We start from the raw sequence: 27071 nt of genomic DNA on the forward strand, positions 1-27071 counted from the left end.
TATTGCATAAAGCTTCAGAGTTTATTTTTAGACTTCCGTTACCTCTCAGGCAACCTTTTCACTGACCCTCCGGAATGTTGGGAGTTGTATTTCTTTTCCTTTTATGCCCACCTTATTAATCAACCCAAGTAAGATATGGCAATACGTTTTGTATATTGTTATCCATCCTTTGTTGCATTCTATTTCTTGGTAGTAATATTGTTATAATTGTAAATACATGTAGCAATAAACCGGGAAAAAAAAGAATTACACCACTGAAGAACAGTTGTTCACTTTTTTTTTTGTCTAACGTATAATAAAGTTGTATTTAAAAAAAAAAAACAACAGCCCCACGTGTATTCCTAGTCACGTGGCCATGCCCACGCCTCCATTCTTTCCGTATTCATAATCAGCTGGACCCCTCAGGAACTGATCACATGACTAACAAGTATCTAATGACCCAATCAGCTAGAACATAGCTCTCATAGATCGCCTTCTCTGTTCTCACATCCTGATCATGTGATGGTGACGTATTTCAGTGGGCCGTCCTCTGTAGAAGCCACGCCCCATGTGCCAGGCGGGAACTATTTTGGATGTCCCCGGAGCGCGGACTCTCCTGTATGTAAGTGAGCGGGCGAAAGCATGCAGCGGCCTGCACCGGCAGGAGAGGATGAGCGGCTGCTGGCGCTGCAGCAGCAGAGCACGGAGCTGGGGAGAGTGGCGCTACTGGGGAGCAGAGTGAACAAGCCGCAGCCGCCAGCCAGTCCTCCAGCCCTGCTGAGGTAAGTAGTGGCGGCTCTGCGGCCACATGTAGTCTGCTGCCGGAACTCCTCGGGTTGTTCTGTGTTGTCTAAGCCGCAAGTGAGCAGCAGGAAACCCGCGGACCCTCAGGTGTGCGTTCACAGGGGGCGGACCCTCAGGTGTGCGTTCACAGGGAGCGGACCCTCAGGTGTGCGTTCACAGGGAGCGGACCCTCAGGTGTGCGTTCACAGGGAGCGGACCCTCAGGTGTGCGTTCACAGGGAGCGGACCCTCAGGTGTGCGTTCACAGGGGGCGGACCCTCAGGTGTGCGTTCACAGGGGGCGGACCCTCAGGCGTGCGTTCACAGGGGGCGGACCCTCAGGCGTGCGTTCACAGGGGGCGGACCCTCAGGCGTGCGTTCACAGGGGCGGACCCTCAGGCGTGCGTTCACAGGGGCGGACCCTCAGGCGTGCGTTCACAGGGGCGGACCCTCAGGCGTGCGTTCACAGGGGCGGACCCTCAGGCGTGCGTTCACAGGGGCGGACCCTCAGGCGTGCGTACACACGGGAGGATGTGCTGCTAATTCTATTGCCATGGAGAATCCGTGCAAGCAGCTGAGTGGATGAGTGTGTCCTACTAATATGCACACGCTATGGAAAAATTGTGCTACGGAGCGGATCGTGGGCTTCTACTGCCTAGAAGACGAACAATAACTCTATGATTTGCCTCACAATTCCCACCATTGCTGCGGGTTCGGACACACCTTTTGCGCTGTGGATCTGCCACCGGTTTGCGCCCGCCCGCCTGTGTGGATTCCGCATCTCTCTGGCACGGCTTTTGGCGCAGCTTTTGCTGGTCAATGAGTAAAACCTGCGTACGAAATGCCGATGTGGAAAACTGCATTTCAAGTAATGATGTATCACACGTTTTTTTTTAATTTGGCAGAATTTGGCGCAGTGTATTCCGCTGTGAATATACCCTTTACACTACGTGCAAACATACCCCAAGCCCTCATTCACACGACCGTATCCCGCGGGGGTCCTTCAGCATTATACCGGTCCGTGTGAGCTGGCAGAACCGTGTATCTCACGCCCGCTTGTCGTGCGCGGTGGGACTTTTTTGTCTTTATTTCCCGCACTCTTTCATAGCTGTTCCGTCAGTTTCATTGCTCGTACACCATGTATTGTGTACAGACAGCGTCACATAAGACTAGGTCTCACGCTGCGTGATATGCGGTCACATAGAGCATGCTGCCGTCTTTTTCTCGCGCATCTATATACTATTGTGAATGGATCAATGAAAATCCATTGACTCCATTCACAGCGCATCGTAGTGTGCAACGCAAATGGGGTGGTGTGAATGAGCCCTAGGAGCGAACGCACAGCTGTGTTAGGGGTCCTTTTGGGGTTTCTGGTGCTCTGTTTACATTTTGGGGCAGAGAAACGGAATTAAACGTTTCTGGCATTTCTCCGATTGCATTTAATGCGTTTTCAAAATAACTTTTTATTTCCACTTCTCTACTCCAAGAACAGAAAGATGGCACCCCAAACTGAGTGCTAACGCGGGTGTGACATTGCCGAACCCGATTACAACTGAGCCCTCTAGAGATTGTTCGCACCTTTTTTTTTTTTCTATTGATGACTTCCCAGGAAAGGACATTTTTATTGCCATGAATGGTACAATTTTGGATGTGGGATTGCTGGGTTCTGCAGCAGCGTCCGCCATGTGAACCAGGCCTTATACACATTGGATGTAACGACCGGCTCTGCTTTCACTCATAATGCTTTTGTTTTTACCTGCAGACGTTTGGAGAAGCTGAAACAGCAGAAGCTTGCATTGGAGATCAAGCTCAAAGCAGGTATGTCGCTCCCCGACTGTTCTCAGCCCTTGGTATACCACACACCTGTGTTTTCCTGTGCAAGTTCTGCCTGGCTCTGAGGTGGCCAGAACTCGCACACAAAAAAAACCCCGCACTAATTTGATTAAGGGCTCCTGTCCACGGGCATAGCGATATCCCGTGGCAGATTTCTGCCACAGGAGGCGCCGCTCAGGAGCAGGTGAGAGCTGGCAGCTCTGCGCGCTGTTCCTATCTGGCAGATAGGCTCACCGCGGAGAATCGCGGTAATTTGCAGCATGCTGCGATTTAAATCCTGCGGGCGAAGAATCGCTATGATTCCCCGCTCGTGGGCAGCGGGGCTGAAAATTTGCCTGTGAACAGGAGGCCTAAATCCCATGTGTGGGTTTTTTTTTCTTCTTCCACAACCTTCTAGGACTGATAGGCCTCCTGCAGACGGCCTGGTCGGATCCCGCTGCGAGAATTCTCGCAGTGGGAATGCGAGCCGTGCCCCTGCAGAGACCACTGTGGCTTACTTCCTCTGGCGTCTCCCCGCTATGCGCCGACTGCCGCCCAGCCGGCACATGCTCAGAGCCGAGCCAGGGTGTCACCGGTGACATTTCTATGAGGCTTGCACAGAAATAGAACATGCCGCGATTTGTTTACCGCACGAGATTTTACGTGGTCAAATCGCGGCCATCTGCATAGAATTGCATTATGTAATGCGATCCTATTGTAGCGGGCATGGGTGGAAATTCTGCAGGCAATTCTGTCACAGAATTTCCACCCGTGTGCAGGGGGCCTTAATCTGAGTTTCAAAATTCGCTGCATGTCCTACTTTCATGCGATCCTTGTTCAAGAATTGCCGATTTTATTGTCTATGGGAGCATTTGAAAAACAGATCGCATACCATGTGATTTACATGCAAGTGCAACCAAATTTTAATGCATATTATTATTATAGTGACCGCATAAAAAAAAAAAGTGTAGTGGAAAAAAACAGATGCACATTGCATGTGAAAATTTCTAAAAAAACTCATTTAAAAATCACATGTAACAGTCAAGTCTGTGAATACAGCCTGAAAGGAGATCTCCGGGTCTAATATTGATGTATCCCCAGAATAGGTCATCAATTACCAGATCAGTGTGGGTCCACCTCTTAGGAGTAAGCACGGCATTCAGGTGAATGCTGCAGCCACTTCACTGTGTACCAGGAGCAGTGCCGTGCATTTCATAGTGGGTGCGACTGGTATAGCAGCTCAATCACACTCACTTACAATGGAACTGAATTGCTTTTAGGCCATATGACCAATGAACATGACATCACAGGCATTAGAAGTTGTGGTGCTCATCCATGCACTGCAACCTATTTAATTAGCTGATTGGCGAGGATCTCAGGTCCTGCATTAAGGCCCATTTAGACACAACGATTATCACTCAAAAGATGTCGCTCAAGCAACTTTTGAGCGATAATTGTTGTCATTTGCAGCCCAAGATGAGCGATCACCTTGCGCTGCAAGCGAAGGATGTAGAAGACAAGCGGGGTGTCCCCGCTTGTCTTCTGCATCCAGCTGTTCTCCGCTCCAAGTGCCTGGCTGTTATACAGCCAAGCGCTCGGAATGGAGGATGCAGAAGACAAGCAGTGTGTCCCACTTGCCTTCTGCATTCAGCTGTTCTCTGCACGAAGCGCTCGGCTGTATAACAGCGGATGCAGAAGACAAGCGCGGCTGCTTGTCTTCTGCATCCAGCTGTTCTCTGCTCAGAGTGCCTGGCTGTTATACAGCCGGGCACTCAGAGGGGGGTATGTAGAACACAGCTGGACCCCTCTGTTCTTCATACCCACCCTGTGATCAGGGAGTGGGATACAGCTGAAACAATAGTATCAGCTGTATCCCGCTGTGAATGCCTGATAAGGCTCATCCTCGTATTTCAGCACACTGAAAGACAACGATGAGTGACGGGGTAACGAAAGCTGCACAATGTCAGTGCAGTTACATACAACGATTATCGTTCAAAAGATGGCTTCTGAGTGATAATCGTTGTCTAAATGGGCCTTTAGGGGCAGCATTGTTCAGTGTTAGGGGGTCTGCTACTCAGGATCCCTAGCGATCGGCTGATTGCAGGCCCACAATGATCAACTATTGATGACCTGTCCTGAGGATAGGTTATTGATAGTAAAAGTCCTGGACAACACCTTTTATTGAATTCACCCATCTCAACACAGTGCGGGTGAAAATCTTGTTTGTTGCAAGATGCACAAATATGATCTCCATTCTTTCAAATGGACTTGTTCGCATGAGCGATGAGCTATATAATATATATATAATATATTTCCAATGGGACCTTAATAGACCTTGCGTGGCACTCATATGCTGTGTGATGTGCACATGAGTGGGATGTGCTGTTTCTCATTGAAATCTATGGGAATCGCTTGCGATCCTCTGACGCAAGTGAAACACGCCTGAGGATCACAATTTCACTGAAGCAAGGTGAGGCATTTTTGATTGAAAAATGCTTTGCATCAGCCGGGTAAATGCATGTTGGCAAGTGCAATATCGGGCTGAGAAATATCACACTCGCCCATGTGAATGTAGCCTAAGTGAATATGCACAATTTCATGCTGCACTCAGCATGTGACTCTGAGTACGATGGTAGTAGACATCCTTGACTTCCAGAGATACAAGACCATGTTGCATGTAGTGTTCACACATCTTTGTGTGTGTGTGTGTGTGTGTGTGTGTGTGTGTGTGTGTGTGTGTGTAAAAAAAAAAAAATCAACACTAACACCGTAGGTGTGAATTTTGCCAGTGATTTCCCTGTGGATTGCCTGTAGACTGCATGAAGAAAGATGTAATTTATTGTATTCCTTGTTCTTTCTCTCTTACTTTGCAGGTGACATTTCAGTGGAAGACTTCCCTGAAGAAAATCTAACCGAGGAATTTTTGATTGAGGGGTAAGAGGTTTCCCTCCAGCTATTCTTTCCAGTTATGGCTTCACGGATGGTGTGTCTTTTTAGGAGTACAGATAAAATGTAGAACCATGCCCCTAGACTAGCAGCAGCCCATTATCTGCATGGTGGCTTTCCCACTTAGGCCCTTTTACACGCAACGATTATTGCTCAAAATTTGTTCAAACGTACGAAATTGAGCAATAATCGTTACTTGTAAACGTGGGCAGTCGTGCGCTTTTTGTTTGACCATGGCTTTATAGCCCGCATAAAATCCATCGTTCAGACACTGAGAGACTGAAGTAATTTATTCCATTTAAATGCATTTTGTTCAGTCTGTTTGCAGAATGATTTTGGTTCACTTTGCATATTTAACCCCTTCCCGCTGCAGGGCGTAAGTCTACGTCCTGGCAGCCTGGTACTTCCCGCAACAGGACGTAAACTTATTAATCATATGTGATCCCGCAGCGGGAGCCGGCTGTCAGTCACAGCCGGCGTCCCGCTGCAACAGCGGGGGAGCATCGGAGATGCGCCCCCCCCCCCCCTGCTGTTAACCCCCTTCCCTGCCGCGATCTAAGTAGATCGCGGCAGGGAACGAGTTCACAGAGGGAGCGGACACCTTCTGTGTCTCCGGCCAGCTCTCGCGATAACGTCGCGAGAGCCCGGCCTGTCACCATGGTAACAGGACGCCAGACACTGGCGTCCTGTATTGCCTATGCCTATGATCGCTGTATAAGCGATAAGGCATGGCAGAGCAGTAGCTCTGCCATGCCTTATGACAGCGATCATCAGGGCAGTGGTTAAAGTCCCTCAGAGGGACACAAACAATGTAAAAAAAAAAAGATTAAAAAAATGTAAAAAAAAAAGTTAAAAAAAACATTTTTTATGCTTTTTCTCAGATTAGCATAAAAAGGTAAAAAAAAAAAACCCACATATTTGGTATTGTCGCGTCCGTAATGACGCGTACAATAAGTTGCACATGCTTCTGACTGTGCACGGGAAAAAAACGCTAAAAAACTGAGGCAAAATGCAAATTTTTAGCATTTTGCCTCACTAAAAACGCAATAAAAGTGATCAAAAAAGCCATATGTACCCCAAAATGGTACCGGTAAAAACTACAGCTCGTCTTGCAAAAAAATAAGCCCTCATAGAGCTCCGTACATAAAAAAATAAAAAAGTTAAAGGACTTTGAATGCAGCAATTTAGAATAGAAAAAAGATTTCCAAAAAAAGGGGTTTTATTGCAGAAAAGTGGGAAAACCTAAAAAAAAGTAATAATTTTGGTATCGTTGTAACCGTACCGGTCCGCAGAAAAAATGGATTGTCATTTATGCTGCATGATTAACGCTGTAAAAAAAAAATTAAAAAATCTATGGCAGAATTGATGTTTTCTCTCCCTGCTATCATTAAAAAAATTTAAAAAAAAAAAAAGTTTTACAATGTAGTCTATGTTCCCAATAGTGGCACCGATAAAAACTACAGTTCGCCACGCAAAAAAAAAGCCCTCATATGGCCGCGTCGACGGAAAAATAAGAGTTATGACTTTTGATAAACGGAAAAGAAAATCCACCAAAAATTGTTGCGGCCTTAAGCCCAAAATAGGCCATGTCATGAAGGGGTTAATGAGTCCAAAGTTGAAAGTTGCAGAATTTTTTTTGTTCCCATTCTAATGTGAATTCACACTGAAACTTGTCCATGCTCACTTAATTTTATGCTGGACTCCAGGGTCACACATCTAATTTCCATACAGGAAAGCTCCTGTTGTGACAGGGCCATTCACTGTACATTAAAGGGTTGTACCAGAATTGCAAGTTATCACCTTTCCACCAGGTAAGAGATAATTTGCTGATCGGCGTGGGTATCACTGCTGAGACCCCTGCCAATCTCAAGAATGTGGGGCCCACATCCCAGTCTTCTTTCTCCGCAGTGACATCAGAAAGGATGGAATGCCGGCTGAGCATCTGCGGTCAGTGCTCTACCCATTTCTATGGGAATGGCGGAAATACCTGAGTGCTTGCCACTCTATCTGCTGTCCCATTAAAAATCAATGGAGTGCTTGTGCGACCAGCGCTTCATTCATTCTCACTACGGGGGTTTAGTTAGCCCGCACTGAGTTTATGCATGCACAAAACCGTTGGCTGACACTTATGTGCACTGACTGCATGCTTTTTCTGTTTGACAGAATTGCAGCTTTACAAAAAGAGATTGAAGTGCTGAAAGCTGGATACCATAACAAATCACTAGTCCTGCGAAGGCAAGTATCCTCTCCTAACTCTGGCTTTTCTTTCTAAATCATAGCATTTGCATAATTTAATCTAAAGTACAGATGGGAGGTGCCTTATAGAAAGACTCCGTCCCAAACTTGAAAGTTCTGTGTGTTATCACAGCTCCGGCATGCTATGGCATCACATGGGGCTCGGTAATTTTGCCTAAAAAGTAAAATTATTATTATTTTTTTTTTCTGTCTAAAAAAAGCTAAGGCTTTGTTCCTATTATGGAGAAGTTTAGCACAAAATCCAGAACAAATAGTGCAGCATGCCATCCTACTTTATATGGAAAAATGCCAGTCCACATGACAAACACCCAAATGGGTTCCATTAGGCACCATTCCTGGCAGTCATGTTCCAGAATCGGCACTTCAGGTCTCTTCGGTGACGGAGCTGAACAATACAAATAGCGTAATTGAACTCTGCCTATGAGAATACCAGGGCACTTATTCCACATAAGGCAAATTCAGGCACAGCAGTTCCTGAATATATACTGACTAGTAATTATTAGGAAATTATATAGTACCAGTGTTTCTGATGGCGCAATGCGCCACACAGCTCTGCTACATGCACGTCACACACAGCACTGCTACGTGTACATCACATACAGCTCTGCTACATACATTCTTCATACAACAGGGAAGAAAAGCAGCACAGCAGAGTCCTGCACACACTGATCAACCCCTTGACATGTGACCCCTGTACTCCTCCCACACAGGTGCCTGATCATATGACGTGACATCATGACAGGTCCTGTAAGCACACGGCTGCTGTAGGTGTTAGTACTCCATCCCCTACGAACCCCCTGCAGCCTCAGTGGCTATGGAATACTAACAAACACCTAGCCAGACAGCAGCCGTGTGCTTATGGGATCTTTGATGGAGTCACCATCATGTGATCAGGGGCGGAGCTTGTAAATCACTTGGGATGGAGGACCTTTAATAACGTCAGTCATGTGATCAGGGGCGGAGCATGTAACTCACTCACTCTTGCTCCGTCCCTGATCATTCAGTGTGAGTGAGTCACATGCGCCACCACTAATCACATGACGGTGACGTCATCACAGGTCCTTCATCCGGAGGTAATCCCGAATGAGTGAGTTATATATCTCCTACAAACCCCTGCGGCCTCAGTTGCTATGGAATAGGGCCTGTGATGACGTCACTGTTATGTGATCAGGGGCAAAGCATGTAACTCACTCAGTCGCGGACAGACAAGTGGTCGTTAGTATTTTGACTAGTAATACTAGGAAATTTTAGTACCAGTGTTTCTGGTGGCGCAATGCACCACACAGCTCTGCTACATGCATGTCACACACAGCACTGCTACATACATTGTTCATCCCATACAATAGGGATCAGAAGCAGCACAGCACTTGAGATGAAGGACCTTTGATGACGTTGCCGTAATGCTCCGCCCATGATTACATGATGGTGACACTCATCCCGAATGAATGACTGACTTACATGCTCCGTCCCTGATCCCTTGACTGGAACGTCATCAAAGATACTGCATCCTTGTGGTGATTATGGGCTGACTACAAACCCCCTGCAGTTGCAATGGAATACTAACGAACACCTAGCCGGACAGCAGCCGTGTGCGAGACCTGTGATTATATCACCGTCATGTGATCGGGTGGAGCATGTAACTCACTCACTGGTGATGAAGTACATCACCATCATGTGATGAGAGTTAGAGCATGTAAGTCACTCACAAACCCACTCACGGACAGACAGGTCGCTGTTAGTAGTTTGATTATCAGAATTATATAGGAAGTTCCTAGTAATCTATACATATTAAAGGGGTTTTTCCAGAGCGTCATCCCGACGGCCCCATTACATATGGAGGTTGCCCTCTGACCCAGGTAGGGACAGGAAGAGTTTAAAAGCACCTCCCTTTCCACCCGTGCTTCAGTGTCTTCCTGTCCCTACGGTGGGACAGAGGAGCAGCTCCAGAGCTGCAGGAGATAGGAAGCTGCGGAGGCAAGAAGACTTACCGCAAAGAAATACTTACCGCACGCTGTGCGGCCCCCCTGGAGGGGTAGAGGTCGGGGCCGCACACTCAAGAGTCCCTGCATCCCCGACCTGCGCCGCCGACGGAGCCGTCAGTCGCCTAGTAGCGCTGGTCTCCCTCGCGCGGATCGCATGTTCGGGCCGCCGCTGCTGTGATGGGATAGTTCCTCCTGGCAGGGGAACGGCAGCGGCGGCCTCCCTGGACCTCGGGCGCATAGCGGTGACGTCATCCGGCGTGGTGACGTCACGCGCACAACGTAGGGGGCGTGGCTACCGGCGAAAACCCGGAAATGGCGCCAAATTCGAAAATCCTCCCCATAAAAGCAGGCTAAACTCCATGGAGGTTCCTGCTGACTGCCAGACAAGTGTATGTGAGTATGTCTACCCGCGACAGCTCAGCACGTGAGGGAGAGATTGACACCCTACCAACTGTAAGTAGGCTATACGCCAAAACATGCGCAAATGGTCACTTGTACAGCGGATGCATATATGTTCCCTTTCTTGTCTCCCCTCTCCCCCACTTTCATGGGTAGATGGATAAGGAGGGTCCAAAGAAAATGGACCCGAGGAAAAAATCGAAAAAATGCGTCCTCTGCAACAAAAGGCTCGAGGAGAGCTATAAAAAACCCCTATGCGAGGAATGCACGGGGAAAATTCTCGCAGAGGAGAAAGCAGCATTCAAATCCGATATCCGCTGCATGATAAGGGAAGAGCTGCAGGCTTCCATGGCGTCCCTTCCCCAGGCCCAGCCAGGTCCGTCACGGGTCCCTAAAAGACCTAGACAGACCGAGTCGGCGAGTTCGATCTCCGGTGAATCGCTGGAGCTCCTATCCGAAGGGGAATTAGAGGACCCACCGGTTCCCATAGAAGACGAGAAGAAATATTACTTCTCATCAAACGACATTGCGCACCTCATCAAGGCGGTGAGGGAAACAATGCAAATTGAGGAAGATAACCCGCCGAGAACAATCCAGGATGAGATGTTTGGCGGCCTCCGATCTAGAAGAAAGATCATGTTCCCAGTCAACCAGACGCTGCAGCAAGTGATCATAGATGAATGGCAGGAACCGGAAAAAAGGATCACTGTTCCAAAAGAGATCCGAAACCGGCTCGCATTCGCTACCGAGGACGTCCGCCTGTACAGGGAAACCCCCAAGGTGGACATCCAGATCGCAAAAGTGGCCAAGAAGACCCTCTTGCCCTTCGAGGACACCTCCCAGCTATCCGATCCGATGGATAAAAAAATCGACGGATTAATGAAGAAAGCCTGGGAGGCAACATCCCTCACCATCGAGGCTAACATAGCCTCAACCTCAGTGGCTAGATCCATGACGCTCTGGCTAAACAGGCTAGAAGCCTCCATAAAGGATCGGGCCCCCAGAGAGGAGTTGGCCAGCTGTCTCCCCCTCTTAAAAATGGCTACCGCCTTCCTGGCTGACGCATCAGCGGAGACGGTAAGATACGGGGCAAAAACCGGAGTCCTCAGCAACTCAGCGAGAAGGGCACTATGGCTGAAGACTTGGGCCGCAGACATTACATCCAAAAATAAGCTCTGCGCCATCCCCTTCCAAGGGGAATATATGTTTGGGCCCGTCCTGGACAAAATCCTGGAAAAAGTCGGCGACAAGAGTAAAACCCTGCCTGACAGACAACCTTTCAGGAAACCATCCTTCCCGAAGAGGACGCGCCAGCCTCCTCCCGAAGTTAAAGGGAAAGGGAAGACTGGAAGATGGTCGTACCCCAAGGGAGGTCGGGGTAAGGAAGTCCAACCCTCCCCTGAACAAACAGGGGGTAGATTAGCGGGCTATCTAAGCCAGTGGCAAGGGGTAACGTCTAACCCCTGGGTACTCCGAATAATCGAAGTAGGGTACCAAATTGAATTCCACTCGCTACCCCCTAGGAGATTCCTTATAACCTCCCCGGGGTCCCTACAGGAACAAGGGAACCTCATAAAAGGCGTTCAGGAACTTAAGGACCTAGGGGTCATTGCGCAAGTCCCCGATCACGAAAGGGGTGAGGGATTCTATTCCCCCCTATTTCTAATAAAAAAACCGAATGGTTCCATTAGGACTATATTTAATCTTAAAGCCCTAAATAAATTTATCTCGTACAAAAAATTCAAGATGGAAACAGTAAGATCCATCGTCCCACTAATAGATCGAGATAGTGTAATGTGCACCATAGATCTTAAAGATGCATATTACCATGTCCCAATAACGGCAGCCCATCACAAGTACCTGAGGTTTGCTCTGCGGGAGGGAGACAAGATCCAACATTACCAATTCACGGCCCTTCCATTCGGAATCTCCACCGCCCCTCGGGTATTCACGAAAATCGTAATAGAGATGGTAGCCTACTTCAGGCGGAATCAGATCCGCATATTTCCGTATCTGGATGACTTTTTGTTGGTGTCAAGGACGGAAAAGACCATGCGTATAGACCTATCCATGGTCTTATCCACCCTAAACAGTTTAGGGTGGATAGTTAACAAGCAGAAGTCCGACTTGAACCCTGGTACACAAAAGGTGTACCTGGGAGTATTACTAGACTCCCACATCCAGGAATCCCGGCTTCCATCATCTAGGAAGGAAGACCTCACCCAAAGAGTAAAATCCTTCTGTCAGGCTACGGCGGTTTCCATTAGAGAAACAATGAAGGTGCTGGGCATCCTGACGGCTTGCATTCAGATAGTCCCATGGGCACAAGCCCATACCCGGCAATTACAAGGATTTATCCTTGCCAACTGGGACAAACGGCAGACATCCCTGGATAAGAAGGTGAGCCTGTCCGTCCGAGTCAAAGAGTCCCTACGCTGGTGGACCTCACAGAGGAACCTAAGCAAAGGTACCTCTTGGTCACAAGAATCTACCGTACCCATCACAACAGATGCCAGCAAAACGGGATGGGGAGCCCAAGTAGCCGACCAAAATCTACAGGGGATTTGGGACCCCCAAGTAGCTAAACGCTCATCCAATTTCAGAGAACTAAGGGCAATCTGGGAAGCCCTTCAGGCGGCAGAACCCCTTATAAAAGGAAGGCATGTCAAAATCCTAACCGATAATATGACAGCTCTGTCATTTGTTCGTCACCAGGGGGGAACGCGACACCCGCACCTGCAACGACTGGCAACAGAGATACTCCGCTGGGCGGAATCCAACGTGCTGTCCCTCTCAGCGATCCACTTAAAAGGGTCCACAAACGTCGCTGCCGACTTCCTGAGCAGACAGAGCATCCATCCAGGAGAATGGGGACTGAATCAGCGAGTCTTCGACCAACTAATCTGCCAGTGGGGAGAACCGCAGATAGACCTGTTCGCCACGAAGAGAAATTCAAAGTGCCAGGACTTTTACTCGCTGAACCCCAGAGACAATCCACGCGGGGTAGACGCCCTGTCCCAAAGCTGGGACATGGACCTAGCCTACGCCTTTCCTCCCTTCCCACTGATCCCCCGCACCCTCAGGAAAATCCAAACCAGCCGGGCGTCAGTCATACTAGTTGTCCCTATGTGGGACAAAAGGCCCTGGTATCCCCTGCTAAAAGCCTTGGCGATCCGGGGTCCATTCCTACTACCAGCCGTAGAAGATCTTCTCCTCCAGGGCCCACTAACATACCCAGGGGTCGAGAAATTGAAGCTAGCAGCATGGATGCTGAAAGCATGATACTGCGTGGGAAGGGACTCTCCCATAATGTAATTACTACCCTAACAAAAAGCCGTAAACCTATCACGATAGCTATCTACGATAGGATATGGAAAAAATTCACAGAGTTCTGTAAAATAGAGCCAGGGAAAATCCCAGGAATTGACATTCCCGTAATCCTGGAATTTTTGCAGGCAGGCCTAGAAAAAGGCCTTAGTCCTAGAACCCTTAAAGTCCATACAGCAGCACTAGGGTCCTATCTAGATTTTCCCTTGGCAGAACACCGCTGGGTGCGTAGGTTTCTCAAAGGGGCAGAACGGCTTCGACCCTTTGTTAGAGAAACCTTTCCTACCTGGGACCTAAATATAGTCTTAACTAGCTTTTGCCAATCCCCCTTCGAACCCCTCTCACAACTCTCCTTGAGGCTGCTCACACTAAAAGTTACCCTTTTAGTTGCCATAACATCGGCTCGGAGAATAGGGGAATTGCAAGCATTACATTGTATTGAACCATACATGGTAATACAAGACGACAGGATTACCTTCAAACTAGACCCAGCCTTCCTTCCGAAGGTAGTGTCAAAATTTCATAGGGAGCAGACGATCACTCTGCCCTCCTTCTGTCAAAATCCCCGTAACGAGAAAGAGAGAGAATTTCATAACCTAGACGTTAGGAGAGCTGTTCTAGCGTACCTAGAGGCCACCCGCTCTTTCCGTAAAAATAATAACCTCTTCATTCAATTTCAGGGGCTGGCAAAAGGAAAGACGGCAACTAAGAGCACCATCGCGAGGTGGATCAAGACCGCCATCCAAGAGGCATATAAAGCCAGGGGTCTCGACCCTCCGGGAAAAATTAGAGCTCACTCCACTCGCTCTCTTTCCTCCTCTTGGGCAGAAAAAGGCCAGGCGTCTGCCGAGCAGATCTGCAAGGCGGCGACCTGGTCGAGTATACATACATTTACCCGACATTACAGGGTTAACGTCCAGTCGGACAAAGACCTGAGTTACGGACGTAAAGTCCTTCAGGCAGTGGTCCCACCCTAGGGCCACGTATAATTTGGTATACTCCATATGTAATGGGGCCGTCGGGATGACGCTCTGGAAAGACACGGATTACTTACCGGTAGTCCCTTTTCCAGGAGTCATCACGACGGCCCATAGTTCCCTCCCCTTTAAGAATAATTTATGTTCTTTAAATGTAAATATGACCGAATAAAGGTAAAATTTGGTTTAGTAAACATTGTCCACCGTAATGATTTATAAGTCACTGAAGCACGGGTGGAAAGGGAGGTGCTTTTAAACTCTTCCTGTCCCTACCTGGGTCAGAGGGCAACCTCCATATGTAATGGGGCCGTCGTGATGACTCCTGGAAAAGGGACTACCGGTAAGTAATCCGTGTCTTTTTCAGGACTTTACTGTTGATGACCTATCCTGAGGATATGTTCTCAATAGTTGATTGGCAGGGGTCCATTGCTCAGGATCCCCACTGGGCCTGTGGGAAGTGCAGACAGTGCCGGAAACAAATAGCACTATCCACAGTGCAGCAGCTTAGGTTGGTTTTGCATTGAAATAAATGGGAGCTTTGCCTGCAGTACAGGCAGTGCTATCTGCTTCCAATGCTGTCTGCACTGGGTATTAGTGTAGTATGTCTCCACCAGAAGTATGGGTTGGCCGGGATGACCTACAGGTAATGCCGAGGTTATGCCCAAAGCTGACAAAATCGCTTCCTGAGTGGGGACATATTAGACTAATACCCAGTTCATCTCATGTAAAGACCCATTTACATTGGACGAATGTCAGGCAAACGATGCCTGACGCTCGTCCCTGTGTGTACTTGCTCCTGTGGTGCTGTACAGGAGTGAGTAGCGCTGGCTCAGCTCACCAGGGAGGAGGGGTTGGCTGGAGGAGATTTCACTCCTCGCCCGCCTCTCTCCATTTACTTTAGCAGCGGCCGTCCAGTGTAAACAGCCAGCTGTTCAGTACTGAACAGCCGCTGCTAAAGTGAATGGAGAGGGGTGGGTGAGAGCGAGGAGTGAAATCTCCAGACAAATCCCTGCTGCCCATGTTTGTGCCTGGAGAAGGAGGGAAGAAAAATGACAAACCCAGAATATGAAGGGGGGTATTAGTGTAGTATGTCTCCACTCAGGAGCGATTATTTTGTCAGCTTTGGGTGTAATCTGGGTGTTACCTGGAGATCAGCCCAGCCAACCCATACTTCCAGTGGAGACATACTGCACTAATACCTCTGCACTGACAGTGGGCCTGGTGATCAGCTGATCTGCAGGGAGCCTAAGTAGTGGACCCCTGCCGATCAACTATTAATGACCTGTCCTGAGTATACGTCATCAATAGTAAAGTCCTGGAGAACTCCTTTAAGGAATTGCTGCGCATACATTTACCTTATATAAAAGAATGGGGTACAAATGCTGGCGATTGTTATGTTATCTTAACGTAGGAAATAAGCACCAGCAATATGGGTCTTGGGGCTTATTCACATGTCCGTATATCAGCCCGGTTTTCACGCCAAGCCGATATACGGTGTCCCTTTCTGCAGGGGGAGGAGGCGGGCTGGGCTGGGAGCAGTGCACTGAGCTCCCGCCTCCTCTCCGCCCCTTGCCACTGTTTTTTTTTTTAATGGGAGGGGCGGAGCTAAGTGAAAACATGGACGATATACGGACGTGTGAATAAGCCCTAAGACCCACATTGCTGGCGCTTATTTCCTGCGTTAAGATCACATAACGCCACTTCAGCCAACAATGTCAGTCTGCTGCTGTCAATAACTTGAATACCTACCGTATATACCGGCGTATAAGGCGACGGGGCGTATAAGACGACCCCCCAACTGTCACCTTATACGCCGGTATTCAGTGGAGAAAAAAAAAAAAATTCATTACTCACCTCCCCCGGCGTTCTGTCGCGCTCCGGCAGGATGTCGCTCGCTCCGGCAGGCTGTCGCTCGCTCCTCGTCCCGGCGCAGCATAGCTTTCTGAATGCGGGGCTTGAAATCCCCGCTTCCAGAAAGCTAATACACACGCCGGCAGCCATGACATCATTGAATGGCTGTGATTGGCTAAAGCACACGTGGCTTCAGCCAATCACACTATTCAATGACATCATTGAATGGGTGTGATTCAGCCAATCACAGCCATTCAATGCTGTCATGGCTGCCGGCGTGTGTATTAGCTTTCTGGAAGCGGGGATTTCAAGCCCCGCATTCAGAAAGCTATGCTGCGCCGGGACGAGGAGCGAGCGACATCCTGCCGGAGCGCAACAGAACGCCGGGGGAGGTGAGTAATGAATTTTTTTTTTTTTACACTTTTTTTTTTTTTGAATTACCGGCGCATAAGACGACCCCCGACTGCAGAGCAGATTTTTCGGGGTTCAAAAGTCGTCTTATACGCCGGTATATACGGTAATGTGGCTCAACTCAAGCTTGAAAATCTCTGCTTTAAACCAAATAATAAAGGGACTGTACTGGATTAGGGAAAAAAAAGGTTTCTTCCAAAAGAATATCCATGCAAAAGGTCAAATTAGCTCAAAAATCACTGCCAGTGGCTATATTTATTGCTATACTGATACAGAGATTCACTAGGACCGGTATACACCACTTCCCAGCAGAATGCAGATAGAAGATTACTATATAGAGGAGCATTGTGCCAGATACTGATGAACAACCACTCACACCTTTGCAGGTAGATAAAGCATACAAAGGGTGTCGGCCGCACTGATACTTTGGGTGCACCATACAGGCGTACAACCTTATCCACTACAGAGCTGCAGGGCAACTCGCTGGGTTGCATTGTATGCAGTGTCATTAATAGGTTGTAAGCCTGCGTGGTGCATGTATTTCTAATCCTGTGCTGCTCCTTTGGACAGGCAGATAATAAGCAGCTATTTTCACGTTCTAATAAGTATCAAGACCTCTATAGCCAATCCTGCCAGGAATGGAATAAAAGAAAATGACTGTTTAAATGGGTTTGTTTTACCTGAAACTATTTTCTTTAGAAGTGATCTAAATCTATCTTCTTTGGCGTTCGATGATTTCTATGGTGTGATCTTTACCATTATATCTTTACAACAGAATACAGTTATACGACGCAATCGATAATAAGTTGTTGGAGCACAGCAGAGAGTCACAGTAAGTGTTACTGGTGGGTACGTCCGCTTTATATGCCCCTGCTGTATTTGGGTTGGGAATGGTTGTAGTCACAAGTTATTGCAGTTACAGGGTGTGTTATCTGGGCTACAGACTTCAGGTTTCTCTCATAAACCTGTCAATACACTTTCTCTTCACTACAAAACAAAGGGAGAACTACACTGACTGCTGCCGGCATCTGAACTTGTCATAGTGATCCAGCTGACAAGACCAGGACCAGGTACTGGCTGCAATTGGCGTAGCTTTGCCTGTGTCTTGCAGTAGAGAGACGCTATGTGTAATAGCAGCATAATGGTTTTTGCATCTGACCATTATGGCAAAACTGAATTAAATGAGAATCCTCATACATTCTGCTACTCAATGAAGTATGTGTAAGTGCACACTAGGTGACTGTGTTAGCAGTGTTTGAGAATATTACTGGTAGTTCTAGTTTTATATATATATATATATATATATATATATATATATATATAATTAGTATCTGTGCGCTGATACTGCATGTAATAGAAAAGTGAGTCAAACGACATTTCAGAGAGACGTGTCAAAAGCTTTAATCGGTGGCGGTCCAGGTGCTGAGACCCCTGTTGATCACTGAAATGAAGTTCACTCGAGCGCTGTCCCCTTTCTTTCTTTGCTGCCTGTAAGCTTCTCTCGCCTTCTGAAGACCTACACATACGCTTCTATAGACATGTATACGTCAGTCTTCAGCAGGCAATGGGTAGCGAATACAGGCAAAGAGGCATAACTCCTTTATTTCGGTAATCAGTGGGGTTCTCGGCACCTGTATCCCCACTGATCAAAACTTTTGACATTTTGATCTGACCTATCAAAAGTTCTTTTTTAAAGTGCTGTTACTTTGTAGCTGTTTACATCCTGGGAAGTGCTGGATGGATAATTGTGGTTTTGTTTGCTTTTTCATGTGCTTTTTAGGTTGATACATGAGACCATGGCGCATAATATGGATCTTTGTCATCATATTCTAAAGTCACAGAAGGTAAGACAATACTAATATAAATGTCCAATCACTGTGTAATACAGAGTGTAGTGGTGGTTTTTAACTCCAATCCCAACAGGTCAAGTTTTCAGAATTTCTTTAGTATTGCCTCAAAAATTGCCACAAATGTTCTCAGTATAGGATATCCTCAAATCATGACCTGTTGGGGGTAGTTGAGGAGCAGTAGTATAACACACTTAAGTGTGTGTTTTTGTTGTTTGTTTTTTCATCTTTTCTGACGTACTTATTAGCTATGATTTATTGTTTGGCTAGTTTATGAAACTCAACATCTGTTTATCAAAAGGGTTGTGTCACAACAACCCCAATGTATATGCCCCATTAGAGCCTATAAACTTCATAGAGGGGTTTTCCGGCTAGTGATGTCATATTACGTGACTATTTGCACCAAATTCAATAATTACTGATCTTTATATAGCCTTACCCTATTCCACTACACTTTACAAACTGCAGGAAAGAAAAAAATAGGTCATAACATCCAGTAATAAGGCAACGCACATCTCAAACACCTGGGATAAGGGCCCTACTTGCAAGATTACATAATAGAAGGAAGTATACTCATAGAGACAAACACTTTATATGTATATTATCCTATCAACAGCCCTGTTTGAAATGAACAGATAAGAGGTGCAATGTGGGGGATGCAGAAGGAAGAAAGGCTTCAGGTTTTCAAGGTAAAGGCGGGGTAGATGGAGAAGTTTAGGGCCCTTTTTCCTCGGGCCGATAAATCGTTCAGATTCTTGCTTTATCTTGGTATAAATGCATGGCCCAGTTGAATGATTAACAAGAATTTGTTTGCTTCTCGTCCAGTTTCTGCAAGCAGAACACTGAATGACGGATCGGCTCTTGTAAACAAGCAGTCGTTCATCTACAAATGACTATTTACTGTGGATGGAGGCTGGTGGGCTCAATGATCTCTGGCCCACTGCGCCTCAGTTTGCATCGTTCCTGTGTAAAAGCATAAGAACGATCATTGCTGGAATATGGTAGGTCTCCCTCAAAAGATGTGATTTTAGGACACGATTAAAGCTGTGGGAATTGGGAATTAACCTGATTTGTCTGGGGTAATGCATTCTGGTGCAGCTCGGGAAAAATCTTTGAGGCCGGAGTGGGAGGTTCAGATTAGGGAGGAATTTAGTCTAAGGTCCTTAGCAGAGTAGAAAGTACAGGTAGGGCAGAGATGAAGTAGGTGATCTAGGATGGTGCAGCACTGTGGAGAGCTTTACGGATGAGATTGAGTTTAAATTGTATTGTATTTGACAGGCAGCCAGTGTAGTGACTGGCACAGGGTGGAGGCATTGGTTTAGTGACTGGCACAGGGTGGAGGCATTGTGTAGCAGCTGGACAAAAAGATAAGCCTGGCTGCTGCCATCAGGATGAATTGGAAAGGGGAGCGTATAGTCATGGGAAAGACAGTAAGGGGTTTTGCTGTTTCCACAGTAAGAAAAATGTGGATTCAGGAGATGTTTTTGAGATGCAGGTGACATGAGAAAGCAAGCGACAGAATATGGGGAGTAAAGAATAGGTCAGAATCAAATAGGATCCCAAGACAGTGGGAATGCTGCCATGGAGTTGTGGTGATGATACAGACTGAGATGCAGATATCTGGTTGAGTTTTCGAGAGATTCCATTTTAGATAGAGACTACATAGTGGTAGAAACAGTGGACAGACAATCCCTGGCTTTTATAGAAGCAGTGGAGTAATGCCATGGGAAGAAGTATATAATTGGGTATTGTCAACATAGAGTTGGTATTGAAACCCAAATCTAATGATAGTTCACCCAATAGGGGCCATACAGAAGGAAAAGGAGACTAAGAACTGAACCAAGAGAAACCCCAACGGCAAGGGGAAGAGAAGTAGAAGAGAGAGCAATTGATACATTGAACGATTGGTCAGAAAGGTAGGAATACATGAAAGCGCAATAGTCTTAAGACCAATAGAGCAGAGCACATTGAGGAGAATCTGGCGATCTACAGTATCGAATGCTGCAGAGGGATTCGGGAGGATCAGGAGAGTGGTCGTCATTCAATTTGGCTGTCAGAAGATGGTTTGACACTTTAGTAAGAGTGCCTTCTGTAGAATGTAGAGAATGAAAAATGGACTGAAAGGAGTCAAGAAGTGTTATCTGAGAGATGGCTTGTTAGATAAAAGTAGACTGGGAGTTTGGAGATGAAGGGGAGATTAGAGATGGATTGGTAGTTGGCAGCACAGGTCAAGTCAAGAGACTGTTTCTTTAGTAATAGGTATATGACGGCATGTTTAAAGAGGAGGGATAGAAACCAGACGAAGGGGACAGGTTAAATATTATTGTGAGCTAACGGATGACAGCTGGGGAGACGCACTTAAAGGGGTTGTCTCGCGAAAGCAATTGGGGTTAAGCACTTCTGTATGGCCATATTAATGCACTTTGTAATATACATCGTGCATTAAATATGAGCCATACAGAAGTTATTCACTTACCTTCCCTGCGCTGGCGTCCCCGTCTCCATGGCTCCGTCTAACTTCAGCGTCTAATCGCCCGATTAGACGCGCTTGCGCAGAAGGGTCTTCTGCCTTCGGGTCTGCCCGGCAGCAGCGGCGTTCTGGCTCCGCCCCCTTTTACACGTCATCGCGTAGCTCCGCCCTGTCACGTGTGCCGATTCCAGCCTCCTGATTGATATCCTGGGAAAGGTTGTGAGATCTGCTCCCACTTATCCACAAAAATCTGCACAACTAATGGAGCTGCTGCAGCAGGCATAGGGCGGGTTGAGTATGGCGGATGTTCACTACCTTGTGGAATCTATTCCCTGACATATGAAAGCTGCGATTACCTAAAAATGTGGACCTACCTGTTATTGAGTAGGTGTTTCCTAATGCAGTAATCGATCAATGTATATTGTACTTGAGAAGAACTAACTGACGGTAGTTTTTAATTTGATCTTTTCTAAAAGGCGGCCATCACTTTGGATGAAAAATTGATTGATGTCAGAAAGAAGAGGATGAGTATGTTGCTTAAAATTTTCTTTTTTGTTAAGTATTTGATTTGAAAAAATAAATGAGAGCCTGTGCCGTTATTTATCATGTGAAGCAGCGTAGTGAAGTTCCTAATAAGAAAGCAATAACTACAAAATAATTCTAAACCAACATTTGCAATCAATGAAATAATTCCGCTTCAGATCAGTCTCTTTTCTTCCCAACGCTGGCACTTGGGGGTGAGGGTGGTGGGACTGTCGGGTCACCGTTTAGTAACCCCGCTGCAGGCCTGGTGTAACATTTCCCTCTGACTGCTCCGCCTGCACACTCACTTTTGTTTTATTGGCAGAACTTAAAGAGACGTGTACTGAAGTGATGGCGGCGCTCAAAGCCATGAAAGAACAGAACAACTTTGCTCAAGTGGATAATCCGAGCTTTAAGAAAATAAATGCATTCATTGCAAAAGAAATTGATGTAGTGACAGTGATCCAGAATGCCTTCCAGGTAACCAGTGACATCCTTGCTTTGAGTCTTCCACCATCTTAATGTGTTCTTTCTGGAAACTTCTCATTAAGACCGGTTTTACACTGGCGAGAATCTCGCACGTTTTGAGATGCACAAAATTCATGCTAATATGACCCCATTGAATGGAGTCCTACATATAAGCGGGTTTTTTTTCTTCCTTACAGCGATGCTGCAGGGAAAAAATGGTGGCATGTTCTATCTATCCTATTTTTTTTTCCACTTTACTCAGAACGCAATGCCCATTTATTTCAATGGGTTCAAGGTTTCCCATTGAAAAGAATATGAAACGTTTCTGTCCTCCTATCGCGTGTGAAACTCATGTGGGAGGATTGGAATTTCACTGAAGCGATGCGGTTTACCTGAAGATCGCCTAGCATCCGCAAGTAACACACTTTGCCAAGTGTGATATTGGGCCTAGTTTCTTGACCTAATATTATGCTCGCTGTGTGCAGTCAGCCTTAGCGGGTTTTCCAAGAGCTGAAAAACAATTGGCTACAGGTAGGGGCTGTGATAAATTGGCTAATGAAAAATGACTCGCCTGGTATATCCCTGCCACACCATCGTCCCACTGGTGTGTATTTGTTTGTGGCCCTGAACTGATGTGCAGACAACTCTCACATGCCCTCTACAGCCAATCAATGGCTTCAGCATTTACACAGCAGTCACATGTGGGTAGTTGGTATATCGAGTTTGCTTTGTGTTGCCACAAATCTATTCTAGAACAATATATTTGTAGCATTGGAGCACCCTGGCATCTGAAAGGTGACGTCACCGGGTCTTCTGACTCAGTCCCATCCTTTACAGTTATCACGGGGGATTCTATATTGGCAGCCCTGATCTGTCTACTGGATGTCACTAATGGTCTCATGTTGGGCCCCCTATTGGCTGCAGTAGTCACGTCGGTAAACAACCACGTGACTGTTGGAGATAGTGTAAACACACTACCAGAGGAGTGTGTACATATGTAGAGGGGTGTGTACGTACGTATTTGTCTTTACTCTTATCTTCTCCCACTGCCCCCAATGTCCTATGTCAGGAAACCTCAGTAAATGTAATTGTGCACCAAAATTCTACAACTAATCTCGTGTGAACATTTGACGTATATCATATCATATTAAGCCTAACATTAAAGGGTCTGGTTGGACACAGACTGCTCTTAAAGTGTACTTAACTCTTCAGATGACTCTTCAGAATAAGCTACTGTGTATACATATAAGTAACACTATTTCTGACCACTATATGACTTCTGTCCTATCTTTTCCCTCTCTGTAAGCTGTATAGTTGATTCTCAGGACTGTCGGGAGGAGCCTGACTATTATGCTGTGCTCTATACACTGTGTGGGTTAGACAGTAGAATCTGTAGTTCTCTGCGCAGTCATAACCTCATCATGGAGGAGAATGTACAGCAGTACTGTGCAGTGCATGTGTGAATAAATAGCTGTAAATTACTCACTATTAGCTCTAACGGGACCTCTGTGTGAGTCTCTACTTCATTTCTTATCCCCTCTGCTCTCATTAACTTCAATGAGCAGGATGACTCCTCCTCCTCTTATACTTCCTGTTCTTTATTTTCTGTCTCCAGTAATGAAGAGAACATCCCTTGACAGCAAGTTAGGAGGAAGCGAGACCCTTAGTGACTATAGTACTTTAGACTGATTTTTTCACTACAAAAACATCCTTCTTGGTAAATAAAGTACCACTTTTGCTGGTTATCACACTGGCTGTCATATAAGCAAATGTTTTTGAAAGCCTGGTGAGTCTTTAAATGCTATCTATTTGAATATGGAAACATACAATTTTCCAATAAACGCTGTATAAATTCCTTCTGGTTTAAAATATCTGCCCTCGCTGGCATTGAAGCTTTCCAGATAGGAAAAAAAAAATCAAACTTTATTTTTATTTTACACTCAACATACTTAAAAATAAAGTGTTGAGGATTACATCTCTGCTAACTTCATTTTCCCCTTCTCTCTTCAGAGACTGATTTTCAGCAGTCGTATCAACTGGGCAGAAGATCCGAAGCTGAAAGAGATTGTGCTCAAGCTGGGCCAGAACCCTGCCTGCTTTTAGTCGTCCTGCTTTTTATTGTGTATATTTTATCTGTTATTTTATGTCATTTTTAACCTTCTTATCGTCTTTCTGGCCATGTCTCAATTTTTATAAGTTCTTATGAAATCGAAAAAAAATCCGAAGGCAAAATTTATAGAATTGTCTTGTGTTTTTTATCACTTTGACGTAACTTTACTTGAGCAGTGTGTGATGTTTTGCACCATAATCCACTTTCAGATGTAATGCCAAGTCTACTTGAGCCAACACTTATCCACAGGATGGCGGATAAGTGTCTAATTGATGGGGAGCGAGGTCTGACAACTGGTACCACTACCGATCACAAGATTGGGGGTCCCATTGTCCCTTACCCAGTGTGTTTCACCACCATACTCGTTTCTATGGCACTGCTTGAGAATAGAGTACGGCGCTCAGCAATCTCTGGGAGGGATGGACAGCACATATGCTTGACCACTGCCCCATTCCTCTGATCTATGGGGTTCCAATAGTTGACCCACCACCAATCAGACACTTATCTCCAAGATTTAAATTTATGAATGGGGTAGAACACCTTTAAGCTCTATGCACATGGCTACGATACCAATCTGTAATGGGGGGCCTTTAGTGCCATGGACAGGATTGGATCAAGACTGCTTTCATAAAGAATCTGATCCTGTGCATGATACTCAGTATCGCTATTCTTGCATGGAATCATGATGCAGCTATGATGTTTGTATGGGGTATTAGCTCATATGAGACCAAGTCAATACTGGCCTATGGTCTAACAGACTTGCCGTCTACAGTTGGGGCTCATGCACATAGTATTGTGTCTCAGTGTGTAATGGGGAACCTTGGCTAGAGTTTTAAGAATAACCATTTTTACAGATACAAAGCAAAACTGCCAGGTGACTAGTGACCGTGTTACTTAATTGTTTCTAACTGGTACCAATGATTAGTGGGGCATTTTATGAGGGGAAAGCATTTGAAATAAACTAAGTATTAAAGGAAGTGTTGCCGTTGTCTGCAAATATAAGTGTCAGAAGTTAGGACTTCATTTTTATTAGTGTTGCTAGTAACCTAGCGCTTATAGAGATTACAGCTGTGATGGAAGAGTTGCAAATGTCATAAGGTTACTCGTGCCTTTTTTTCCCCTCCTTTGGTAACAAAGGGTATCATTACTTCAAATTGAATGTGACCTCATGTAGCCGTTTAGCTCTCGCCTCCCATTTGAATAACACTGCAAACATGGGAAAGCAAAAGAGCCTGCTCATGTGAGGTAAGGTCGTGTCTACTGTATGTAACAGCAGCCATGTTTAGGAGCAGCCCTGCTTCCATTGAATTCAGTGGTTGCCAACATAGAATCCTAGAAGGGTAGAGTTGGAAGAGACCTCCAGGGTCATCTGCTACAACCCCCTGCAGTGCAGGATTACTAAATAATGCGTTTTTCCCACGGATAGGTTTTTGTTTTTTTTCCTTTTAAAAAACTCCTCGCATCGCTTCTGTGAAATTACGATCCTCGGGCATGTGTTTCACACGCGTCAGAAAATCGCAAGTGTTTCCTATTGATTTCAGTGGGAAACATCACATCAGTCGGCATGTGAGTGCCATGCAATTTCTTTCATGGTCCCATTGAAAACCATGGGCGATGCGAAGGGAATGTCAAACGATGGAACAAGCTGTGCTTTTCATCCTCGCAGCTTCGCTCATGTCAAGAAGTCCATTCAAAAGAATGGCGTTCATATTCTCACAACACACAAAACGTGCGAGATTCTCGCCACGGTGAATGTAGCTTAATGGAAACTACAGAGAAGATCTGTGAAAACATGCTAGTCGCTACACAAGCGCCCATCATACTAATTGGCGATTTCAATAACCATGCCAAACATATTTTAAACTTCATAACACATCTTAATCCTAGATGATCTGCGCCCGGAATCTCCCGCGTCTCTGGGCGGCACAGATTTAACTTTCAGCCCTAATATTGACCTCCTACACATGTTCCTTCTCGCTCACAGGCCTATTGTACATCCACTTGTGGGGAAGATTTGTTTAGACTTAAGAAATGAAATGTCAGACCTATACCGATTAGATAATTTATCGTGACAATACCAAAAATGCGCTTCGTACTCTCTACGCCTCTGAAGACTTGCGGCCGTGACTCCACGCAGCCCTTTTTGTTTTTTTTTGTTTTTGTTCCTGGATACAGACAAAATCCAAGACAAAAAAAAAAAAACATAATCTCATTACACGACCGGATTTGAATTGCGCATGCCACGCTCGCTGTCCCTGTGGATGATCTGCGGTAAAACGTGGGCACTGAAAGACATGTATTTTCTTTTTGTATTTCTCTATTTTACTGTGGACTACGCACAGATGGCCTCCATTGAAGGCGTTCAACCTGCAGCCAATACGCAATTAACATGGTACCCGCCTCATCGCTCAGTGACGGCACGGGAAATATGAAGGGGCAAAAAAACAAACCCAGTACTGCACATGACCGCCTGTGAGCCTCCGCGGTCATGCACTATACAGGTACTTGCAGTAGGCAGGCTCACAGCCAGAATCCGACCCGTCTGTGTGAGCCCGGCCTTGCTGAAGTATTTTTCTGTAGAAATATGGCTTTTGAAATACATAACATAGTGGACTGTGTTATATAGAAGAGGGCGAGCATCATGGGAGGATTTATGAACCTGTGTGTGCACTAGAGATGAGCGAGCGTACTCGGAAAAGCACTACTCGCTCGAGTAAGTTGCTTTATCCGAGTATCGCTGTGCTCGGGTCTAAAGATTCGGGTGCCGGCACGGAGCGGGGAGCTGCGGGGAGGAACGGAGGTAAGATCTTTCTCTCCCTCTCTCCGCCCGCTCTCCCCTGCTCCCCGCTGCGACTCACCTGTCAGCCGCAGCGGCACCCGAATCTTCAGGGACGAGCACAGCGATACTCGGATAAAGCAAATTACTCGAGCGA

At 46.3% G+C, this 27071-nt stretch overlaps 2 protein-coding genes across 4 annotated transcripts; both read left to right on the forward strand.

The window, feature by feature from the left end:
- The first annotated feature begins 512 nt into the window (after positions 1-512).
- CENPH (centromere protein H) lies at positions 513-25115 on the forward strand. Of its 3 annotated transcripts, none has more exons than XM_066602826.1 (9): positions 513-761; positions 2523-2578; positions 5446-5506; positions 7682-7753; positions 17497-17553; positions 18502-18565; positions 21515-21566; positions 21886-22040; positions 23644-23905. In XM_066602826.1, the coding sequence occupies exons 1-9, from the start codon at positions 622-624 to the stop codon at positions 23644-23646; spliced, it is 660 nt and encodes a 219-aa protein (XP_066458923.1). In that variant the 5' UTR covers positions 513-621; the 3' UTR covers positions 23647-23905. The 3 variants fall into 3 exon arrangements, with proteins under 3 accessions (XP_066458923.1, XP_066458922.1, XP_066458924.1); XM_066602825.1 differs by lacking the exon at positions 23644-23905 and adding an exon at positions 24039-25115 and having other exon boundaries at positions 516-761; XM_066602827.1 differs by lacking the exon at positions 23644-23905 and adding an exon at positions 24039-25115 and having other exon boundaries at positions 528-601.
- LOC136627593 (lamina-associated polypeptide 2, isoforms alpha/zeta-like) lies at positions 9578-14653 on the forward strand. The gene is made up of 2 exons (XM_066602824.1): positions 9578-11533; positions 14163-14653. The coding sequence occupies exons 1-2, from the start codon at positions 10312-10314 to the stop codon at positions 14189-14191; spliced, it is 1251 nt and encodes a 416-aa protein (XP_066458921.1). The 5' UTR covers positions 9578-10311; the 3' UTR covers positions 14192-14653.
- Positions 25116-27071: the final 1956 nt, after the last annotated feature.

The sequence above is a fragment of the Eleutherodactylus coqui genome, chromosome 5, assembly GCF_035609145.1.
Source record: "Eleutherodactylus coqui strain aEleCoq1 chromosome 5, aEleCoq1.hap1, whole genome shotgun sequence".
In the NCBI taxonomy this organism is placed as follows: domain Eukaryota; kingdom Metazoa; phylum Chordata; class Amphibia; order Anura; family Eleutherodactylidae; genus Eleutherodactylus; species Eleutherodactylus coqui.

Bases quoted from the DNA above. Each gene is read 5' to 3' on its own strand.
- LOC136627593 (XM_066602824.1), top strand. From the start codon at position 10,312: ATGGATAAGGAGGGTCCAAAGAAAATGGACCCGAGGAAAAAATCGAAA. The intron at 11,534-14,162 runs GTAAGGAAGTCC...ATTCAATTTCAG, and splicing joins GTACCCCAAGGGAGGTCGGG to GGGCTGGCAAAAGGAAAGAC.
- CENPH (XM_066602825.1), top strand. From the start codon at position 622: ATGCAGCGGCCTGCACCGGCAGGAGAGGATGAGCGGCTGCTGGCGCTG. The intron at 762-2,522 runs GTAAGTAGTGGC...TTTTACCTGCAG, and splicing joins AGTCCTCCAGCCCTGCTGAG to ACGTTTGGAGAAGCTGAAAC. The intron at 18,566-21,514 runs GTAAGACAATAC...CTTTTCTAAAAG, and splicing joins ATATTCTAAAGTCACAGAAG to GCGGCCATCACTTTGGATGA.